Below are 24234 nucleotides of genomic sequence, written 5' to 3' on the forward strand. Positions count from 1 at the left end.
ATCGAAAAGACCATTTAGGATAGGTATGTGACTATTTGCGATGCGTGATCCCGGAAATGAAAGTTGGTCTACGAGCTTGACCATTCTTCCTTCGTATGGAAAACACATTATTCGAAAGAGTGAGGAGACTATTGCTTCCATGCAATATATGTAGTCTCTTCCAAGGAGTAGGTTATAATCCAAGGGTCCTTGGACGACCATCAAATTCATCTTGACAGCCTTCCCTTTCAATGTAATAGGCACATTAGGTAGAATCCCTAATGGTCGACTGGTTCCTTTGTCAAAACCCGAGAGATTCCTTATCTCAAGCAAAAGCATTGGGCAACCCAGTGCTTTCCAAGCAATAGAGGACAGGATACTCACAGATGCCCCTTCATCAATGATAGTCCCAGCCATCACCATTTTGTATATTTGGACTATAATTCTAAATGGTATACTGGCTGGTAACCAGGGTCTGCCTAGTTGGTTCCAATCAAAGGACACAACCAGGTTGCTTGGTGGTGGGACCGAATACACGGCCGGGTATGATCCTGACGATGCTCCTTCCTGCGATAAAGGAGTGGGCACATTGCCCTGATGTTCATCAGAATCGATGTTGATGAAAAGAATCTGGACGGTGTCATCCTTACTCTCCTCGGTAGGGGTGTCAGCTGAAGATGAATCCTCAGTGACTGTGGTATTTGAAGATGAAACTTCTGAAGGGAGAACCGGGTCAACTACCGTTTCGACCTTTGGACTTTTGTCCAGTCCGGATTCAGTGGGTTCATTTTCAGTGACTGACACTTCAGCTGGCCCTATGAGCGGGGCAGCCGTATTTTCGACCAACGAAGGACTTGGCGCGAGTTTTTGGTATCCAGGAGGAAGTAGCAACGGTGCAACCGGTTGATCTTCCAAAACTCTCTTTGCTTCGTCTAAAAAGGGACAACGGCGGAGGGTGTGATTGCCTTCACACAGTTCGCAGGGGAATCTCATTCCCCTTCGTTGTCTAGAACCTTCACTTTCGTTGGTCGACGGTAAGCATTCCACCTGGTTGTCAGAGGTTGACACTTCCGAACTGTGCAAACGAGGGGACCAGTCCCTTAGTATCGGGGAATACCGGGACAATCACGGTGGAGGTGGTCCCCTCTACATATGACACATGGCGATTTGGGCCCGGTCCGTGCTGTGTGTTGATTTTTGTTAGATGCCTTTTGCTTGCCCCCAGGCGCCTTTGGCTCCTTCTGCTTCTTTTCTTTCTTCTTCTTTTCCTTCTTCTTTTCTATGGGAGCTCCGCTTTCGGCGGCTTGACCTTTCGAAGAAGAAGGATCGGAGGAAGGCTTATAAGAAGTGGAAGGCTAGAGGGTAGCTCTAGACTGGTCTAACTGTTGACTCGACTGTTCAGGAACCGTGGTGTTCTGAACTACAGTGGTTGAGAATAGCCAAACTGGCAGGCCAATTGTCAGTCCTGGAAGTGACAACGTGGCCATGTGGGGCGCACCAACTTCTCCCCAAGAGGAGAAAGGGCTAGGGTTCCCATCATGTGGAATCCCTTGGTTGGCGTGTTCCATGTTCCCAACCTCAAGATCAACGCAGGAATAAGGGGTGATTATGTTCCGTTTAGAATGAATTTTATATGACGGCGCTTTAGACACAACTTGCTTTTTCAATTTTTAAGAGTCAAGAAAAAGCTAAAGATGACTCTAGTCTCCTTCGATGTATTAACGAGCCCGAAGTGACAAATGCTCGGATGGAATTTTTCAGTTATAGAGTTTGAAAAAGGCCAAAAGAAACTACTCTGGAGTTCTAGGCAGAGGGTGTGCCAAACCTTTCGCGAAACCACAGAATACGTTTTACGGTACGAGTGGTCGATCTTCGTGAATGCTGTGTTCACTGCATCCCGATCAGTAGGGCGGCCGACACGGCTTCCTATGGATAAAGGCTTTGCTCCTATAGGGGTCCCCCAATATACGCGACGGTACGCGGGGGCACAAGTCCGTATTAGTGCTATCGTCCCTCAGGAGGAAACACCCACCTTCGTAGAGATCGACGGTCACTATGTTTAACGACGCCGGAACACGTCTCTACCTAGACATCTACTGTGTTTCGTTATGTTTCAAAGCGTTGTTAAATAAATTCAGTTCTTTTTAGGTTGATCTTGCTTAGCAGTTTGCCTTTATGGATCACCACGTGATGTATGATACAACTCCTAAATGCAGTCTAAGAATGATAAGCAAGCTTTTTTCAATTCTTTCAACTTATGAAAATCTTAGCTACGGAGGGAAAAGAAAGACATCATCTTTTCAAACAGATCATAGAGCACACACTGATGCACTTTTCCTAAATCGACATGCAAACTGTCAAAATGCACATGCACAATGCAAGTATTTCCTTTCTTCTTCCTTAATGTTGATGTATTACAAAAAGAAAGCTGTTGTATAATTTCGAATTCAATTTCAAGTGAAAGAAAACAAGTTTTTGTCCAATAATCAAAAGAACACCTTAAGATTCACTCGTTTCAACACAAGAAGTACTGAAATTCGAACCATATAACGAAAGCAAATGTTCAAGCAGCTATGAACAGTAATAAACTAGCTCTTAGAATCACAACGACACTTTCTTACAGGCCTAGATCCAAGAGGTCACAGCAAGACTAGTTCACTTTCGCTACGGGAAACTGTGAATGAAAGCAAGAAATACAATCAGAACAATCACAGTTTCTTCATACAACTGAGGTGGAATGAAGGCAAAGAAAGGTAGTTTCAGCTGGGTATACAGGTTGACAACAGGCTGCAAAAACAATATTGAAAACTGGGCAACAGACAGTAGGGAACCCCAGTTGCACAAGGATAAACTGGATCAGCGCAGGTACTGCACTGTCAATCTGACATGTAGCGCAGGTAGCCCCTTCGGGACCTGCGCTGCAGCGCAGGTAGCCTTTGCTGTAGCTGCACTGAAGAGACAACTCTCATCTCTCTCAGATTCCGGGTCACAGTTTGCTCAAAAATCAATGGTTTTTGGCCAAATCAGAGGCTATTAGCCAAGTATACACTAGAGGATGATTAAGGAAGATGAACACTATCACAAAGAGCTAAAAAGAGTCCTTGTGGATCAGCTCTTCAAATCGTAAACATGCCCAACACTGAGCTAGAGTAGCTACCCTCTACTTTGCATTCGAAGGATTCGAATGCAGTTCGATTCGGTACTCCCTTTGTTTAGGAAATGAATAGCAAGAAACACAAGCTACCAACAAGACACGATCCCCAGCAGAGTCGCCAGTCTGTTGTGGGGAAAAGTATCCAACACGGAATGACCCTATCCCACTCTAAGGGTGATAGTTCCTTAGCAACAACTGAAGCAAAGCTATCTAAAGTTACTTCTTTATGACATGCAAGAGATGAAAGGAAGAGATCCACTTACCGATGTCTTGCGCAAATGGTCGATCCAATCTCCTCTATTTGCCGCTCGCTCCCAGCTCCAAGTCTTCTCACGGGCCCAGCTACACGAGATCCTGCGAACAAGACAAGAAAAGGAAACTACAAGAAGCATGCATTCATAATTGATTCAAGGATTAGCATAAATCAAATACGCAAGTAAGACAATATACCATTGAAACACATGCGAATAGAAGAACCTCAAATGCTTTATTAATATAAGGAAGTAAGGTTCAGGCGGTGATACAACCGTAAGAGGTCCAATCCAACATCACCTTCCCGACGGAAAGAAATCTCCTCTTCACCTCCCTCAAGCAATCACCCAATACTCTCAACTGTAAACCAACAGCAATTCTTTGCACAAAATTCCGGCCTTCAGATCCCATGGGATGAGATCCTTATATAGAGTTTTGGAGTGAAGATAAGTCAGCTTGATGTGTGACTTGTTGTCCTCTTCAACTCCAGTTGTTCTTCAGTCCTTGAGTCCACTCGGAGTTTCTACCTTCCACTTGGAGTTTTAGAACCTCTTTACTCATCATTAGGCGAATCTTCTGATCCAAGTGTCATTTTGGAAGCTTCCTGGGCACTGGCACATTGAGAAAAGATTCCTCCACATGTCAAAGTACGCCCAGCACAGGTAGCCTTTGTTGCACTTGCTATGCAGCGCAGGTACACCATAGAGGTTTTGACATTCAGTGCAGATGCTTAGTGGAGCAGCTGCTTTGATCCAAAATTGACTTGTTTTTGAGTGTTTTTCAGTGGAGAACTGATTTGCAGTGCTGTGGTTTGCTGACCTTGTTCCTCTAAGGGTAAGAAAAACATGTTTAGGGACTTTGGATCCCTCAGATTATTGACATTTCATGCTCCATGCTGTAAGGCACAAAAATGTCTATAACAGTTATGACCCCTTAGACTCCTATATATAGAAAGGAGGTCTTGTCATTTGTATCATCCAAAAATTGTTCATTAATGTAATGTAAAGGAGGTTGCCCCCTCGAAGAGGCTGAATTTTAAGGCATTGATCTATCTTTTCTATCTTTTTCTTGAGTTGGTTTCATAACAAGAACTCTACCTTAACTTTTTCAGTTTTCATGTTCATGCTATGAAAGTATTGCCAGGCATTGTTAACTAGGCTTCCGCGGCAGCATGCAGATAAAACACCAACAAGGGTCACATGGTCTCGCTTCAAGCCATAGTGCTTCATTTTTTCAAAAAGGCTCAGAGCCTCCTTCCCACACTCTTGTATCACATATCGCACAATCATTGCATTCCATGAGACCACATCCCCGCCAAGCATTTCATCAAACACTTTACGCACATTATATATAACACCACATTTGGCATACATGTCTAGGATTGCACTTGCCACAGTGATATTATACTCAAATCCACTTTTAATTATCTCTCCATGGATATGTTTCCCACAACCCAAGGATGCCAAGCTTGCATAGGATGCCAAGCTAGCTTGACGCCTATCCTATACATATTTTGAAATAACTTTAGGGCGTCTTCGAACAACCATTCTGCACAAACTTTGTAATCATCACATTGTAACATGGAAACACATCCTTCTGAGGCATTTTCTTAAAGAGCTTGAAGGGCTCATAATATTTATTTGATATGGGCACTAGGCTAGTTTTTAATGCATATGATTACAAATTATAAATTAAAAGGAAAAAAAGACAAAAATACACTAAACAAACGAAATTTATTATAACATTTATTATTTTAAACCAAAATACAATTGTTTCAATTTAGTACTTCTATTGACCATTCTTCGCACCTTCTGGGGCAATTGCTAGTTATGTTAATTAGATTTATTCTAGGTTGTTGAGAGGGATGATTGTAATCCTCTCCACTCAAGTTCAATGACTTTGCTATAATAACTTCTAGCTTTGTAAAAAGTTGCATGAAGTAATACAAATCAAATGTAGTTGTATGAAGTGCTCCCTCCCATTATAAATTCATCTTAAATTTTTATCACGGACATCCAATTTTTTAAAGCATAAGTTTTTATAATTTAATTCCATATCGTATATTAATTATTTCCTATTCTATAAAATTAAATGATAAAAAATAAAATCTAGTTTTTTTAAATAATTTTTTTAATCATTTAATTTTATATCATGTATTAATGTTTTCCATTTTTTATTAATTTTTTTCTATTAAATAACACAACAAATATATATTAAAAAAGAATGTAAAATTAGAACTCACAAAATATAACTACTAAATTTACTTAGAATAATAATCTCACACACATTTTTAATAATCTCACATTCCCTTTTTTTCTAGACTAAGCAAGGCACAATTACATGTCATATAATATAATGTTTGAACCTTGAATTTCACAATTTATTAAGCTTAAAGGCTCATTCTACAACCCAATGTTATGGTGATGTGTAAGTATGCCCGTTCTCACTATGGAGTTGACATGTGTTTTCTTAAAATACAAATAAAATATTCTCTAAATAAAAAACAATGCCCCCAATAATAAAAAACATAAATGAATATGCTATGCATGTTTAGCTAATTTTCCATATGAAGTAATATAATTTCATGTAAAATAATTAGAAGTAAAAAAAAGTGTTATATTTTGCACTCTAAAAGAAGTTTTAAGGTGAAGAAATTTGATCCCTCTAGGCTCATGTTAGATCCAGAGTTACATGGATCTAGATTAGTATCGCCAATTGAGTTGTCTTGGCTCACACTCCCACTCTTAGCATATATTCGATGAGTGGTGACCATGAACCACACTTGACTCTACAACTATAATATGATTTCTACCTAAAGAATTTCAATATATATTAAAATTATTATTAAAATATAAGAAACAACCAATTGAATTGCCTACACTGACCTCACACTCCCACTATTAACATATATTAAAATTATGTGAAGCAATGGTAGATCGAGTGGTCGAGAAATTATGTAAAGTAATGATAGATCGAGTGATTGAGGTGAGTTATTAACTCTCTCACCACCTGTAAATGACATGCTTAGCTTATATTGATGAGGCACCTCAAACACAACATGTTTAAGTCCTATTGATCAAACACAACATGATTAGCTCCTATTAATTAAACAATGAGCAAGATTTTCACTATCTTGACAAACATATATTAAAAATAATTATACATCTTATTAATTTTAGAGAAATAAATAATATAAATATATTTAATTTTTTCAATGAAATAAATATTATAGCTATATTTAAAAAAAAATTCCAACTCGTCAATGAAATATTCTCATGATTACACTCCTTACGCCACCACTAATAAATTTACTTTTCAGTAAGGCTGACCAAGGACGAAGCAACGCCACAACTACATATTTTAGTTTTGACCAGATGAAGCCGCCAGCTTGGAAGATTCGAACTCCAAATCCCAAATTCTGGTAAAACCCGAGAATCAAGAGATAACGGAAGGATGTAAAAATAGAAAAACTTAAATACAACAATGTTGGAATCGGGCGACAAGATGCAGTATAAAGCTGGCGTATAACGCCCGAGAGCGTTTAATAATATATTTTATCTCGATCAGCCCCTTTCCTGGCAAACTGTGCACCTCTGGCCTTTACGGCGCACAAATCGACAAAGGATGCAGCAATTTACAAACCAGGTATGCAGTTCTGAACTGTCGATCTGTGAATGCGAAAGCATGTGTTAGGCCGTTTGGCTTCGTCCATGCCAGAATTTGCTGCTATCTTTTTGAAAGTGGCGAAATGGACAAATTTTGTTTATTTTTAGCTTCTTGTTTTAAAGAACGATGCAGAGGGTGTGAAGATTTTGGATGCGTTTGTGCGAATTGAAACATGAGAGAAGTTTTGTTCAATTTGAGACTGCATTTGTCGAAATTGATTTAAAACTTTTTTCAGAAGCAAATTGATTTAAAACTTGTGACTGAAGAGTCGGAACTTGTGAAAAGAGGCAAAATTGGATTTTATTTTGTCAAAATTGACGTTCAGGAGGTACTATACATCTAAATAGAAACAAAGTCTGTAGAGAAAACGATAAATTAGATAGGACATAGCATTCTGAAGCATTTTTATGTTAATCTTGGCTAGACGACGCGGCCTGTGCAGGCGAAGGCAAGAAAATTGAAGGAGCCAAAAGATTTTTAAAGAAATGCTAGTAAGAGATTGCAGAGATAGGGTTTGTTATAGTTATCTCTGTTTACGAAGGAGAGCCAATGAACTATGATTGCAGGAATTCACTCAAGCAGTTTAATTGCAATACCACGGGGATGGCCGTACATACTTATCAATGGCGACGGCGTGTGAAGCGAAAGCTGGAAGGTGATTTGGAACAGATAGAAGCTTCGACACTTGCAGAGGCGGAGACGGACATCGGGAATGAGTTGAATGCATTGAGAGAGGCCCTTCGGAGCCAACATCAGGCGATAGAACAACTGCAGAGTGAGCTAGAGGAAGAGAGAAATGCTTCGGCATCTGCAGCAGACGAAACGTTAGCTATGATTTTGCGTCTCCAGAAAGAAAAGGCTGAGGCGCAGATGGAAGCCTCTCAATTCAAAAGGTTTGCTGAGCAAAAACTTGCACATGATCAACAGGAATTGTTGTCCTTAGAAAATTTGCTCTATAGAAAAGATCAGGCGATTAAAGCGCTGGAGTTTGAGCTTCTATCTTTTAAGCATAGGATGTTGAGCCTTGGTTTTGACGAATTTGAGGATGGGAATATTAGGTCTCCTGAAAGGTCTGGGTTGAATGACAGAGAGGGCTGTTTCTCTACATCTGAATATTCTAACAGGAGGATAAATTCTAATACGGAGACAGTAGATAGCTTGGATTTCTGGGATGGACAGACAAGAGACTTTGTTCACAGTGATGCCAAGGAAGCAAAGAGTGGAAGGATATGTCTGGATAAATGGAGTGATGCTGCAAGTTCTTCGCGGCCACAACACGCCCAGGGAGATGCATTCTTTTCGGAAATTTTGCCGGGACATGGCTTCGATTGTGGTCCTTCCAATCTGCTGTTTTCAGACGACTGTTCTTGTTTGAATGAAGCAAAATACCTTAATTTGAATGGAAGGCATGGTTGCAATAAATTTGATGTTGACGAGGCAGAGAACATAGCAGTAGATGCCATTGAAAAGTCCCTAGCAGACGATAACCTAACTCTATGGGAATGTGTTGAGAAGTTGTTCCAGAGGGTGCAGCAGCTAGAGAAAGGGACACACAACGATCAGTTGGATATTGAATGGGTTGCAACAAGGAAGGTGCTTCAAAGAAATCTAACAGCCTATTCAGCTAGTTTGAGAGATGGGTCGAATAAATCTTTTCGAAGGCTTTCCAGCAAGGGAGAAGCTGATGAAGAAAGTTCAGGTGGGAGTGATGGATTATCAGATCCCAATGTCAACAGCTCATCTTTAGGAGAAAATGTTACTGAGTGTGAGAATGAAAGAGACAGAAAGTCTGGTATGAGTGATCTGTTTGAAGACCGAGATTCATCTTCCCAGAGACATGGCTCACACAATTTGACAAAGAAGGTGCTAGAGACCAAACCAGTGCCCAGTTCTGAGGAAGGAACGAAGTCCTGTCAGAGGCTCTCTGCAGAGGATGAAGTGGTGTCTGACAGTCTGATGGTCAAAGAGATTGTAGAAGAAACTGACAAATTGGACATGGTAGGCATGTTGACTCCAAAGGAATCAATCTCCATAAATGCTTCTTTTACTCAACCTATGGATGATGAAAACAACATAAAATCTAGCAGAAGTGATGTTTCTGACCAAGAAAACATAACTACAAGGTCAATAAGATGCAACTCTCCGAAAGGGAATGGGGCATATAATACTGTCGTCGGCAAGGAAGTAATGTCTGTACATTTTGATGGCGACATATATACAGCAGGGCATGTTGTTGACAGTCATCCTGTGGAATTGAAGCCTGAGACTGAATATGATTCTGTCCAAGCTGAAGTTAAACAACTTATTCATAGAATACAGTCATTGGAAGAGGAGAGGGACTCTATGAGACAGGCAATTCAGTATTTGAAAAGACAAAATTCTCGTTTAACACAGTTGAACAAGATGGCGCCAGAGGGTTATGAAGGACAGACACCAGATAAAATCGACAATGTTACAAGACGGCTGCCTCCACCGGAAGGCTCGTCATTTTTTTCTATAATAAAGGTATCTTTGTTTTTTCTTCTAATGTTAATATAATTCTGTTTTCAGTAAGCTAAATTCTTTTAGCTTCTCTTTCTCTTTCCTGATTAATGTTTGTTCTTTCAATATCTTTCAACGCACAAAAGTATATAGTTATTCTATTCTATTTGTTGGCATGTATTTTCCAATTATGATATGCTTTCTTTGTTTTGGAAAACTTACATGCATGGCCCAGTAAAATATTGGTTTGTACTGTGGTGCAAGCCTATCCACTCTGCTATAAGAATATATACACAAATCTCAACATTAGGTTCACCGTTCAATACATTCATTAGGATGATGGCTGTTGTTGCGGCTCTAGTTTTTGTTGAATTTTACATCTGCAGGAGAGAGATAAACACAAGCATGCACCCATATATCAAAGACCTGATCTAAAGTGGAAACCCATAGCCGGGAAAACCACACAAAGATATATACATTACCCTTGGCCAATCCAGTGAACACCAGTCACTTGAGGCTCTTTTTTTTTTTAGACAAAGGTCGGGTGCTATGCATTAATCTGAAAAAAGGAGGAGGCTAGAGCCTTACATAAGATGCTTCAGGAGCATTTTGAGGCCAAGGAATTACAAAAAGGAATTTTTCCTTGGTCCTTACTTTAGCTGGACTGTTCCTATTGCTACTTATACTACTATAGATTTTAACATACTGCTGTCCCCAAAATTTACATTTACAAAACATGGCTAGTCAATCTCGATGTGGCTAATCTTTCTTGCAGTTGATCCCTCTGGATCCTGTTCATCTTCGATTGGCTTGGCGCTGGAGGAGGATGCAACGTCTTTCTTGTCCATCATTTGCTTGAGAATTTCAATCCGCTCTTCAGCGTGGCAGCATCTGTTGTGTAGAGTACTGAATTGTTCATGAAGGGAGTGGACCCTGTGCAGAAAGAGGTTCATCTCTGCTCTATACTTATCGTGAAGGATTTTGACTTGCTCTTCCAGCCGATTCTCCAAGCTACGGACTTGGTCCTCCATCCGATTCTCCATGCTGCGGACTAGGTCCTCCAAGGCTCTCTGTTGAGCTCAGACTTCATTAAACTCCATGTTCAGGTCCCGGCAGTGGAAACAATCCTCGGGGCGTTCCATTGACTCCTTTGTTTGAATAGTGGCGCTATTCCTTTGCTTTTGTCCTTGATGCTGTCGGCTCGCTTTGCTGTTAAAGGGGGTAGTTCTACTCAGGCTCTCGGGAGTATTGCGAGCACTTAAGAGAATGCTATTAGAATGCCTGAAGCTGTCGCTTATACCGCTTGGGGATCGATTAAGCTTGGCAGCGCTCCCACTTTTTGATAGAGTGAGAACGAATCCTCTAACACACTCTACAGCATTCCTTCTTTCTGGCTTACAGAGATAGGCTGCAAAATAGGCTTCTCTCCCAAGTTTACCGCAGAGAATTTCGACTGTGGGTTGTAGCTTTTGCGCTAAAGGGGTATTTAGAGAGTTTCTGCGAATACGAAGGCGGGAGAGGGATCTGCTCTTCCCAATGCTCCACTGACTGTTTCTGATCATATCTTGACTGAATTCGATTTTTTTGTGGCAAGGACGATTTTCTGGTCTATGGATCGTGATTCCCCTGCCTTGAAGTGAGCTTCTGAGCCGACTGCTGATACAATTTCTTTCAATCTGGTCTGTTCTGACCTCTGATCTAGTGATTTGGTTGCTGTGGCAGATTCTATTGGGTAGGGTGCCCCGAGTGCTGATTAGATGTGCGTCCTTCATGGCAGCGATTGGATAGTTAAGTGATCATTGCAGCTGAGTTGGCCTTTGGGTCTATCACAGGCCTTGTTGGCATGGTGGTCAGCCTTTTTGTTGAGTCCCCTTAGGATGTGAAAGTAATGGGCTTCCTCCAGCGTGCTGTGCAGGACTTGGTTTCTGCTGTTGATTTGTTGCAGCAGTATATTTGGCGAAGTCCGCTTTTGCTCCATGAGCCAGATAATAATAGCAGAGTCACCAAAAACGTTCACTTTCTTGATGCCTAGTTTGATCACTTGATTGAGTCCTTGAAATAAGGCCAGACCTTCGGCCCGATTGTTGGAAAGATTACCCAATCCCCATTCAAAATGCAAGATAGGCTCACCATTTGCGTTGCATATGAGGCCTCCTGCGCCTGCAAGACCAGGATTAGACTTTGAGGCACCATCGAAGAAGAGGCAGTATTTGTTGCAGTTGTTCAACCAAAGAGCAAATTCTTCTTCCTTAGGCCTCAGCTTCCAAGCTGTAGTTGACTCCTTTAGGCTCAAATTATCCTTTTCTTGATCTTGGGCGCTGATGATGCTACCATAATTAATCAAATTTCTTTCTTCTGCACTGTAGCTGCTGAGATTGACTTTACTGTGGGTACGAATTGTCACAGCCTCTACAGCTAAGCTGATGGTTTTATGACACATAAATCTGGAGTTGTGTCCTTTGTCTTGGAATACTTTCTTGTTTCTAGCTAACCATATGCTCCACAGAAGAGTTAATGGTAAAGTATTCCATATCCTCTGTGATAGTTTACTATTCTTGCTCTTCCATGGGCAAAGTTTCTTCCAATTTTGGACTGTCTCTGCTATGGATGACTTAGGATTCCATTCTACTCCCCCTAAAGATGCGATATCTTTCCAACAATTTGCAGCTACTTGGCATTCCATAAACAAATGCTGTATTGTTTCTTCCGCTTGAAGACAATTTGGGCACCTGGAAGGGCCTAGGATACCCCTTTTTTTGAGGTTCTCAGCTGTTAAAATCTTACCTTTCAGGAGGAGCCAGCAGAAGAATTTTACTTTAGGGGGGCCTTGCGCTTTCCAAACCAATCTCCAATGACTCCATGTGTCCTGTGGGAAGGCACTAGCACATAAATGGTGGTACCCTGCTTTGGTTGTGTACACGGTTCCTATGGGGTCCCAACGAAAACTATCTTTGCCTCCTTTATGAGTCGGAGCCTTACTGTGCAGGTGGTTTTTTAGAGCGTTGAAGCTTGTTTCCAGATCCCTTGGGTAGTCCGGCAAGGTCCAGCCAATCCAAGCTTGGGAGGAGCTTCCCCACTTAGTGATTTGGGCTAAGCTCCATATTCCTCTGTTGTTTAACCAATTTATGGCTGGAATTGCTTCTGCATTGGATCCTATAGGGCTTTGGCCTAGGATTCTGTCTTTAGAAATGCTGATGCTACTTCCCTCTCCTGGAACTTTGGAGATGTGCTGAGCCATGAGCGGGATAATTTTCTTACATAATTTCCAGATGTTGGAGCTGTCTCTGTTGGGTATATTAGTTTCCAGAAGCTTGTGCCTAGAGCTGCTGAGATACTTGGCTTCTAAGATTGATTTCCACCAAGCTGTATTCCCAGTGAATAGTCTCCAAACAATTTTAGCCCCGAGAGCTAAATTCAAAAGATTTGGGGACCTTATTCCAAGGCCTCCTTTTTCTTGGGGCTGGATGACATTTTTCCAACCAACCAAGTTGAACTTTCTCTTCTCCGAATTCCCTCCTTGCCAAAGGAAAAAACGAAGGGCCTTTTCTAATTTATGATGGAAATTCATTGGAGCTTGTAGCAATGAAAAGTGGTAGATAGGGAGAGAAATCAAACCTGATTTGAGAAGAACAAGACGTCCTACTGGGTTCAGCCACATGGCTCCCCATTGTTGGATTTTCCTTTTGATTTTGTCGAGGATTTCGTTCCAAGTTTCAGTCTTCAGGGGACCCTTACTCACCGGCATCCCTAGATAGGTGAAATGACTCCAATCGAGCTTGTAAGAGACCTCTAAAATATTAGCAATACTTTGAATGGTGTGAGCTGTTGCATTCCATCCATAGATGCAGCTTTTGACTTGGTTGATTCTTCCTCCAGAGCAGTCCATGAATTGGTCCATGATCTTTTTGAAGCGCCTTGCAATTGTGTTCGAAGCTCCACCCATCAGGAGGGTATCGTCAGCAAATTGTGAATGATTAATATTCTTTGTGCCTTGCTCAAATTGGATACCTGTAATTAAGCCTATTCTTCGGTTGTAGTCCAAGGCTTTGCTGAGGGATTCAGCCATGAGGATGAAAAGGTAGGGAGAAAGGGGGCAGCCTTGCCTGAGGCCTCGGGAGGATTGAAAGGCTGCACAAGGTCTTCCATTCACCAGAGGTGAAATCCAAGGATTAGAGATACAAGCTTGGACCATATTGATGAAGGAGGTATTGAATCCTATTTTGTTCAAAACAACAAGAAGGAAGGAGTGTCTGACTCTATCGAAGGCGTTGGCAAGATCAAGTTTAAGGATGAATCCTTTTTCCTTTCGACTAAGACTAGAGTGGATGGCTTCTTGTACCAAAAGAATGGAATCGGAAATGTGCCTGTTGGCTAAAAAACCTCCCTGGTTTTCCGAAATTAAGGAAGAAAGGAGAGGCTTGAGTCTTGAGGATAATATTTTTGTGATTATTTTATAAGCAGAGTTGCAAAGGGATATGGGCCGGAATCTAGAGAAGGTGGTTGGCCTATTCTCTTTTGGGATGAGAGCTAAATACGTTGAGTTGGTATAGCCCCCTAGTTTGCCTTTCCTAAGGACCCAACGAATCATCTTGAGAAGGTCCTTTTTAATCATTGGCCAATATTCTCTGAAGAAGCTGATTGGGAACCCGTCAGGACTTGGGGCTTTGTCCGGATGGAGACTCCAGACAGCCTTTTTGACTTCATCCTCCTCGACTTCTTGGGTGAGGTTGTTATTCATTTCTTGAGTAACTTCTCTGGTCATATGTTGGAGGAAGTTTGAGTGAATTTTTGTCCTCTGTTAGGAGAGATTTGAAATGGGAGGTTGCAGCAGCTTTTATGGAGTCTTGGGTTTCATGATTGATCCCTTCACTATCTCTGATTGCGTTAACTATGTTTCTTTCCTTCCTGATTGTGGCTTGTTTATGGAAATAATAGGTGTTTTTGTCACCATCATGCAGCCAGGTCTGCCTAGATTTTAGCCTCCATTTGATCTCCTCATCTCTAGCTGTTTGGCGCAGCTCTGCATACAATCTGATCTCTTCTTGTCTTGCTTGCTGAGTGAGTCCTTCCGCTTCAATACTTTGCTGTATTTTTTCGAGGTTTTGTTTGATATCCTTTTTTAAAACCTCGGGTTCCTTGTAGTTGATCTTTGCCCAAGTCTTGAGAGCCTGCCTAGTTTGCTTCAATTTTGTTTCCCAAATGAAAGTTGGGGAGCCCTCCACGTGCTGAGACCAAGCTTGCTTAACTATATCGCGGGCTGCTGGAATTTGGTTCCAAAGGGTGGAGTATTTGAAAGGGAGGGGGCCGAGGTGACTTTGGCTTTGCAAGGTAAGAGTAATGGGGTAGTGGTCCGAGGCGGAAGTATTGAGGATGTCTGACTGCCCGTTGGAGAATGAGGACAGAAAGGCGATGTTAACAAGGAAGCGGTCAAGTCTTTCCATAATGTTACCAGCTCCCAACCGCCTATTGCTCCAAGTATATTTGCGATTCTTGGGCTTTAAATCGACCAAGTCCTTTTCTTGCATGATGTGTTCCAGCCGGTTTCGGAAATGATCAACGCCGAAGTTCCCTCCTCTTTTTTCATTTGAGTGCATGACCAGATTTAGGTCCCCTGCTAGGATGAGGTTGTTACCATTTTCTTCTTCTAAATCTTCCTCTAAGGTAGTCCAACAAACTTCTTTTTCCCTGTAGTGGTTAGGAGAGTAGATGTTGTAGATTTTTACTTCAGCGCCATTGTCCTTGCTTTCCAATTTAACACTTATCCAATGCTGTTGTGTTTTGATGAGGCTACAGCTCCATTTGCTTGTATTCCACATTGTTAAAATACCTCCTGAAGCTCCTCTTGCTTCACTAGTGCAGCCACCATACTGTTTTTGTTGGCCAATGAATCTGCTGATTTCGGACTGTTCTAATTTTGTCTCTTGGATGAGTAAGATATCAGGCTTTTCACTTTGAATTAACTCCTTGAGGGCAGCCTTTTTGGAGGGGTGCCCTAATCCCCTGCTGTTCCAAGACAGCACTTTCATCATGATTTACCAGTGGTGTGCAGAGGTGCTCGCCTCTCTTTGCCTTTGATATTGTTTTCCTTGTCCGAGATTCCTAGAATGTAGGTTTCAATCGGTGTCTGTGATCCCATTGCTATATCCTTCTGCGCACTTTCTTCTCTTTGTTGTTTTGCCGACTTCCTTCCTGGCCCATGTTTTTTTGGAATCTCACTAGATGCTCCTAGATCCTTTGATAAGCTTCTTGTGATTCTTGTTGAAGTAGTGTCCGGGGAGGGCGGAGAGGGATGAGGGGATGAGGGGATATGCTGATCTGATAAAGGGTCCTGAGGAGGTTCTTCTTCAGAAAGGGATGCGAAAGGGTTTGAAGAAGGAGGGATGGAGGGATCAGAAGAACGAGGAGGAGAGGTGGGGAAAGGACGAGGGGCTTGCTGTGAGGATGAGGGTGGGCGCTGATTAGATGAGGGATGATGGGATGGTCCCAGTTGTTCAGATTCAGATTGTTTGAAGGATGAGGCAGATTTTTTTCTTTTCACTGTTTCCCATTGGTCCTCCTGCTCTGATGATTCAACATTTATAAGTTTTGGGCATCTGTTAGCAAAGTGTCCGTATTCATGACATACCTTGCATTTGAAGGGTATCTGTTCGTAGTCCAGCTGTTGGATATGGCACCAGTCGTCCACGTTCAATTTGATTGCTTCCGGTAGGCCGCGTCCCAGATCTACTTCGACACAAATTCGCGCACAGGCTTGCATGTTGTCCTTGGGCTCACTGCGGTCTATATATTTTCCTACCGTGTTTCCTATTGCCTTGACCGAGTCATCTCCCCAGCAATGAAGAGGGAGGTGAGGAAGCCTGACCCAGACAGGAACAGCGCTTGGAATATCTAGTTCTGGGTCAAAGTCCGGGGTCCATTTGTTGAGATAGAGGCCCCGGGAGTCCATGAAGTAAGGCCCATTTCTAAATATCAAGTCCTTGTCCTCTTTGGTTTCAAAGTGGAAGGTGAAATAACCTCTTCCACAGAACCTTATTGAGATTTTCCCCTGAGTCTTGTCTGCCCAGTTTCTCTCCACCCACCGCTGAACAGTTTTGGGTGAGGGCCATAAACCTGTAAACTGGCCGATTAATCCTTTCTCTGCAAGAGATATTGCTGCCATGCGAGGGATGGTCGGGGGCAGAAGAACTTCTTGAAGCACATCGAGTTTTTTAACGAACTTGGTAGCCGTCGGCCTTGGCCTTTGCTGAGGCAGAGATTTGATCAGGTTCGAGAAGGCTTGCTGCAAAGCTGGATCCCCCCCTGGTGGATCCGGGGGATCCATGGGGATCTAGAGCCGGCGGGATCGCTGGTGCGAGGGTTCTGATCGATGGAGGCTCAGGCGCTCAGGCGCGCGCGCGTTTTTTCTCAGTCACTTGAGGCTCTTTACAATTGAGACAATATGCCAGTTAAATAGGCTTCCTTCACGTGATTATCATGTGCCACCATAAACCACTTACAGTAAACTGACCTTTGATTGAAGTGAGGTTAACCTAAGAATCCCACGTTTAAGTCTATCTGAGAATCTGGGATTGCTATAATAGCCCCCTTACTTGTATCACCTAAAGTCAAGTCTCAACCTTAATAGATGAATCCTTGAATCAAGGTCTTCACATGCAATATTTTCACGTCATTCCACCTGGCCCAGTGTGCTTCTGCTAACGCTTGCTTCAACCACTGGAATTTCGTCACTGTTGTGTGGGAAGTTCTTCAGCAAAGACTTTCTCATTTTCAGTCTGTAGGATGGACTGCACAACAACAACTGCAAATTTGCTGCCTCTTTCATTCGTCATTCCAGCCTACTGGGAAACCATCATGCTTTCTGCATCAAATTTTAACCTAATGAATTCCATACCCTTTCTCCACGTCTCCCATTCTCAAACCATTCTCGTGAGAGAGTCTAGGTCTACTTGGGCTTTGATACACTTTCAAATTCACAAGAGAAAATAGCAGAAATAACAAGCAGACATAAAAGCCAAGATTTATGCTGGAAACCCTTTAATCAAGAAAACCAACTTCCAATAGATATATTTATTATTGTTGGCCAATCTGGCCATTCAATGCACTTTACAATGGAGACAATAAGCCACACACATTACAATGGAGACAAGAAACCACGTAAATAGGTGACTGTGTGCTAATACTGTGTGCCACTGTAAACCACCTACAGTAAACCCACCCTTGACTGTGTGAAGATAACTAAACAGTTTTGATGTCAAAGAGAAAAATTGTAGGGCAATTAATTTGATGTATAAGTTCTTATTGTTGTACTTAGGCATCTAGGATAATATATAAAATTAAATGATGAGCAGAAGAAAGTTAGGCAAGAATTTAAGCACCTCTCTTTTAAATGGCAATGCCACTCAGACATGGAATAAGGTAGTCAGCCTAAATTAGGGGGCATGCTAGCCATATTAGTAGTAAGTCAGCATAGAGAAGGTCGCATGACTCTAATACAAAAATGGTATAAAGAATTGAGACTCTCTCCTGATTTGTTCATTGCTTCATTATCATTGATCATTTCCATATATTTTTGCATCATTTTCTAATCTTTGGGCTGAATTAAAGTGATTTTGTATCAAAGATGTTGAAGAATCTAGGGCAGTTAGTTAACTAGATTCTTCTAGGCATGATAACTATTTGTGAGGTGTTTTCAATTTTTCTTCTTATTCCATTCTTCACTTATTATTATTAGAGTGTGTCTTCTTTAGTTCATCAAATAGCTACCAAAACAAAGAGACAGGAACACAAGATGTTGGCTTTCTGCCAGGGTCAAAATCTCTCCCTCTTGGGGAGGAAAACCCGCACAAAATTCTTCTTATAGAGATTCCAATTGATGAATACCAAGACCTTTGACCCTTGACCTATTGTGCCACTCCAAGACCAAGGCACCAATCCTCTTCTTTGTCACTGCTGAGATCATCATCATGACTGCTCCTTCACCGAGATCACTGCTGCATCATGACTACTCCTTCATTGAGATCATTGCTGCACCGAAGTCTTCATTATAATCTTTCATGACTGTGATGACACCTTGATGTATGATGAGATCCTTTCTCTAAGTTGAGACTGTGATCATCCTTGTTACCAGAACTATGACTGTATTGAAAACTTCACCGAGTATATGATTTTGTTCTTTTCACTGAGATCATCCTTGTCATTGTCATGCTGTGCATACATCTCTGTAATACTTATGCCGAGAGTGTGTACTCCTATATATCATTCATCCGACAACCATAGATACTTTCTCCATCCGAAATACTGTAATAATGTCTCCATCCAAGATTCCTGTAACACTTAACTTAACCCAGATTTCAGAGAGGAATGCGAGATCTTAAGACTGCGATTACTTACTGTAATCTCCACCGAAACTTCAGAGATATCCGAGATTCTGTCTGCCTGCACCCATCTGAGATTTCAGAGACTTGTCTGAGATTCTGTTCTGCACTTTTGCAGATACCCTAGCTGGGTATTTATAGTAGTTCGTTCTCCATAATTAGCTGACGTGTCCATTGAAAAGATGTGTCTATTATTTGAGCCGACTTGTCTTTTATATATATTTGCAGGCTGACATGACTATCTTCTTCATCGTTTAGCTTGCAGACTTCTTCTTGTGCTTATCTTGGAGGATTGTGCTTGTCTTGGAGGGCCTTTTAGACTAGTAAACATTTACACATAGGCTGAAGAAGAGCTCCTTACACATGACTTTGATTCTTTGACTTTCCTAGACCTATGAAGTGAGCAAGAAACTCATTCTTATAATTTACAAAAATAATATTTCTTTTTCTTGACAAGTACAAAGATCAAAATTACATTTGTAAATACCAAACCTAGTTACACTTTTCTTCAACAAAAGAGTAGGATAATCCCGAGGATAAGTGAGACATTAGTGTCTAGAGGCAATATTTCATTGTTTTGGGTCATTTATGGGTGAATTTCTCTGATAGAAGGAAATTGTCTTCCATTGCAGCTTTGCGACCTCTTGTATGTCTTAAATTTCAGACATTAGAGAATGGTGACCTACATATTTAAGCATAAAAGGAGAATGCTTAATTTATGAAGTAACCTTATTGATTTTGTCATACATTGCTGAATTTTTGCCTTATAAGGAAACTACCCACGATTTTGTTACAGGAAACCTAGTTTATGGGTGAGATCTATACTCGTAGAGAGGGTTGTTGGATAATTCTACATATTATTAATAGTGTTTATATGAAGGGATAGTGATTTGCATATCATGTGAATGCCTTAGGGGCAACTGATTCTAAACATAGAACTTTTAGAAATTGCCAAGGTTCTTTACTTGTAACTTGGAATGATCATAACTTTTGCATTTGAAGTTTATAGCATATTGTTTCATACTTAATTTTGGGGTATCTCAAAATATCTACATGTTAGCATAGTCAAAATTTAATCTAGGCACCTCTACTGAAATATTGAACCTAATGGTTTGTGTGTGTGCTAAAATGAAAATTCCATTATTCCATTAGCCTACTAGTATATTGTTTATGAAAACATTACGACTTAAAAACTCTCTGACTTAAAAAAACATTGAATTCCATTAGCCTACTAGTATATTTATTGTTTATGAAAACATTACGAATTAAACCATAAAGTTGTTAGAAGCTATGCATTTCAGCACTTTTTATCCTTTTTGGAGGGTAGATGTGAATCATAATGTGGCCACTTTTAATTCACATATGTGAGCTAAAGCAAAACAACACAATAGATAACCCAATACATTAGCTATTCTGCGCTCACTAGTGCACTCAAACCAAGAGACAAGAAACAATCAAACAACACAGATATTTCTGACTGCCAGAAAGTCGATAATGATCATTCCACTAGTTTGATACAGAGTAGATCCAAACTCTCACTTAGTCGCCTCTTATTCATGCCATCAAGTATAAATAGCTAACTTTTGTAGTGAGTTAAGCTACTTGGGTCCACAGGTTGACCCCCAAGCTAGTTTACTACAAATTTCATTATTTTATATTACTTTTCATTACGTGTCAGAGTACAAGCAAGATACTAGCGTGTTTAGCATGATACAATAAAAAATATACTAAAAAACAAGGATATGTGGGGTTTCTCACTCAAGTTATCAATCTGGGCTCAACTGTACCCATTATTTCCCAAAATAATGCACCAAGCACTTTAAATCTTTATCATTATTCTAATGTTAATAAAGAGTATCATTAAGGCAAGGATCTTCAATATCTATTTCATCAATTGAGCTATTCTCATCCTCACTTGTAACTTCCTTTATAGATTCCTCAAATTCCAGGGGCTGCCACCTCTTATCTTTTCCACAGTGCTGAAAATGTTCTTTAAAAGAGAGTTCTTGAGGATACTTTCCAACATAACTTTACCATAAATTTTTTAAATTAGATATTCATCAATGAGAACTAATGAACTTATTACCTGATGCATGTTCACAACTGAAATCTGGAATACAATGAACACAAAAGCGAAAAACCACGATCAAACAAGTACAAGAAACTTGAAGATTTATGATTGCGCAATGTTTCACTCTATTATTGACATATCTATATTTAGAGTACTCGAGAACTGAAATTGATATGTACATGCAAAAGTGACATACAAAGCTTCTATCTTTGCGCTTGTAAATAAAGCTCATCCAAAGAAGGAATACTTGGATGAGAAGAAAGATAAAAAGTTTTTATATATCCACTTCCCATCTATTGAATTATGGATAATTTTGACTTTGATTATGAAGTCTCATCATTTCCTTCCTGGTGAGAAATTTTTATTTTCCCGATTTCTGTTGATGGTATACCCTTTCCAATGAAAGATGTAATACTCTGTAGGTGTGTAGTCGGGTTTACAGTATGATCTTGTGTGTTTGCTGATAGTAGCATTGGAAGAACATCTTCTGAATGTTTTGTGCTTAAAAAGGGCAAAATACTATGAGGTCTAAAGGAGTTTGAACTTTGAAGTGGAAAGATGTTGAATGTCCTCCTTGCTGTATAACAGATCTTAAAGTAGTTAGTTGAAGCACTTGTGTAGAAGATATTTTGTTCAGTCATTTGGGTTGAGGTGAACCTTGAATAGGAGAAACTGCACAGATAATGTTGGGCATTGATGGTTGTAACTTTATTAGCTCTGACATGTGTGGGAGCAAGAAGTTGAGCGAATCCTTGTCAAGAGCAAGATAAGATTGCTTGTTGTATGAAGTCCTGCTTCCTGCTTAAGTGTGTAATACTCAATTTCTAGAGATTCCCATGAAGTGTCTGGAAAACTTCTAAGGGAGTAGAAGACTATGAGAGAAATCTTGAATGGCTGGAAGGAGAGATGTTGATTAAAGTTGAGATAATAAAAGCGGATGGTGCAGAGATGACTTTTGATTGAGTCCACAACATTGAAGGCTCATTGTCCAGTGGTGAAATAGTATGCTGTGTCTCAACTACCTATTGGGCTTGGCAAATTATCAATCAACTGTGTTTTTGAGAGACTGCAGGCATGAAAATAGGTCATAGTTGAGGTTGTCTTTACTAATGAGATTCCTCATGTTTTCTTTGATTTGTAATGTTGTTACTCTCTATAGGAGTATGTTGATTAGGGACAGATTCTGTTGACATAGGATGTTGATTATGATTGGGTGTAAAATGTGTTGTAGTTATGGGCACAAGGGTCAAATGTATGATGCCTTTTGCCTCAAAATCTAGCAGGTTTTGTGAGAGACCTCAAAAGACAAGGGTTGGACTAAGATACAACAATAGGGTGGAGGCCACTATCACCTCAACACTCCACCTTCTGCTCTTTAGTGGAATTTCACCATAAGGGAGGCTTCTCAATATAAGCCACCTAACAGATATTCTCAGGCAATAGCTCAAAGGTGACAGTTTTAATAGGCTCGGTTAGGGTACTTAGACTAAGAACAAAGTTTAATCCAATGTATTAAGGAATAGCGTACCCTTTAAGGAACCTACAAGGAAGGCCTATAGCCTAGGATTTGGATGATATGCTCCACAAGTGGCGCACTTAGGCATATAAGACCAATAAAAGGCTTGTAAGAAAGATATGATCAACAAAAATGGAGCCACAAGCCTTCAACAAGCCCTAAGTTGAAGCCTTGATGCTAGATTAAGGTTCCCTAGGGTAGAATTGCCTAGGGTTTGTGACATCAGCCCTAGGGAGGCTATTCCAACCATGCAAAATACATGATTTAGGTGCTACAAGGTTTAATTAACAAGAGAAACCTCGAAACAAATCAACACTTCAACCATAGTTGAATTTGGTCCTATGCCCTAGCCCTAGCCCTAGTCCTAGCGGCTTGCCTTGAAGGGCTGAAATTGGTTAAGAGAGAGGAAAGAATGAATTTTTATTAGTTTTGACCATCTATGTGGAAGCAAGTGCTTGCAAACTACTTGGGTAATGGAGTCTAAAGGAAAATTACTATGGAAATATCAAACCCTTGAAAGGAGTAAGGGGAGAAACCCTAAGTTTCCACTTTTAAAACCTTAGCTATATTTCAATACGGAGATAGAAGCAAGAGAAAAGCTCTCTAGGAGGTTCTCAAGGGATGTTCAATATTCTTAATTAAGCATGCAACATTTCACCAAAATTTTCATACAAAATATGCATTTAGACAAGGAATATAGGAACCCTAGCAAGGAAATTGCATACCATAACCACAAAAAATATATTAAATAATAAAAGTACTCACAAGATACCAATGAACAATCCTTCATTATCCCAAATTGACATCTGCATAAAAGACTAGCCTCCAATAGCAAAATATCCACAAAGATAACATCTCCACAAGAGTAGCAAGGTACAAGAGCTAGGCGGAAATCTTCTAAGAGGGCGAAATAGTCTACCAGTGATGATGAAATAGTGAGGTGACCTTTTATTTATATGAGGATTACCTCACCTAAATTTATCGAAGAATCCCCTAAAACAAGTTTGATAATGAGTAAACATAAGTAAACCTTGGATTACATGCCAACCTACCAACTCAACATGAAATTATGCCGAAATAGACCCACACGTGTGAGCCATAAGCCTCTAAGATGATGTCATGCCCTTTTTGGGCTCAAAAACTATGTGATGGTGAAGAGAAAGTTGAAGATGTCTCCAAGCATCATAATCATCCATCATTTGAGGAGTAGTTCTTAAATCCAACCTTAAAGTAGCTCAAAAGGTCCTAAATCAAGCTTGGGTGCCCCCCATGTCATCTCCATGGGTCTCCAGGGGTCAACGCAGAGCCTCTTTTCTCCACCATTAGGGCTCCATTAGGTGCAACAAGCCCTCCCTAGTTATCTCATGGAAGACCATCCTGATTCCTCATAGGGGCTCTGAAACATGGCCTTCCCATTAGGCAGTGTTAAGGACAACTTGGGGTCATGTTGGGTCCAGTGGTGCAATCATCAAGAATCCTCTATGTTAGGCGAAAGAAGATCAATGTCCTGGGTCTTGGGGGAACTTCGGATTGTGCATCAACTGCTCAATTCATCATATATTGCCTAATGCTCTGCTGTAAGTGGGAAATGCTGCATCTACTAAGTCATCCACCTCTTTATAGGGCTTAGGCACTTGTGGGGTGGGTGCCCTCAAGGCCTGTGCTGTTGTGACCACTTGGCTAGACCAACTTAAACTCAAGTGAAAGCAACTATTCATTAGAGACTAAGATCATATAAGCA

The 24234-nt window shown here is 40.7% G+C and overlaps 1 protein-coding gene across 5 annotated transcripts in view; it reads left to right on the top strand.

The window, feature by feature from the left end:
• The first annotated feature begins 6763 nt into the window (after positions 1 to 6763).
• Positions 6764 to 24234, top strand: part of LOC149230756 (uncharacterized) — a 100556-nt gene continuing 83085 nt past the window's right edge. For 3 of the 5 annotated variants that reach the window (XM_089379050.1, XM_089379052.1, XM_089379054.1), the window contains exons 1-2: positions 6764 to 7030; positions 7476 to 9556. In XM_089379050.1, coding sequence (XP_089235176.1) covers positions 7601 to 9556 — 1956 coding nt within the window. In that variant the 5' untranslated portion in view covers positions 6764 to 7030; positions 7476 to 7600. The remainder of the gene's footprint in view (positions 7031 to 7475; positions 9557 to 24234) is intronic. The other 2 variants (XM_089379051.1, XM_089379053.1) reach the window with 2 other exon arrangements.

Source organism: Pinus tabuliformis, chromosome J, assembly GCF_031772625.1.
Source record: "Pinus tabuliformis cultivar Carrire ecotype Pingquan chromosome J, CPIR1, whole genome shotgun sequence".
Taxonomy (NCBI): domain Eukaryota; kingdom Viridiplantae; phylum Streptophyta; class Pinopsida; order Pinales; family Pinaceae; genus Pinus; species Pinus tabuliformis.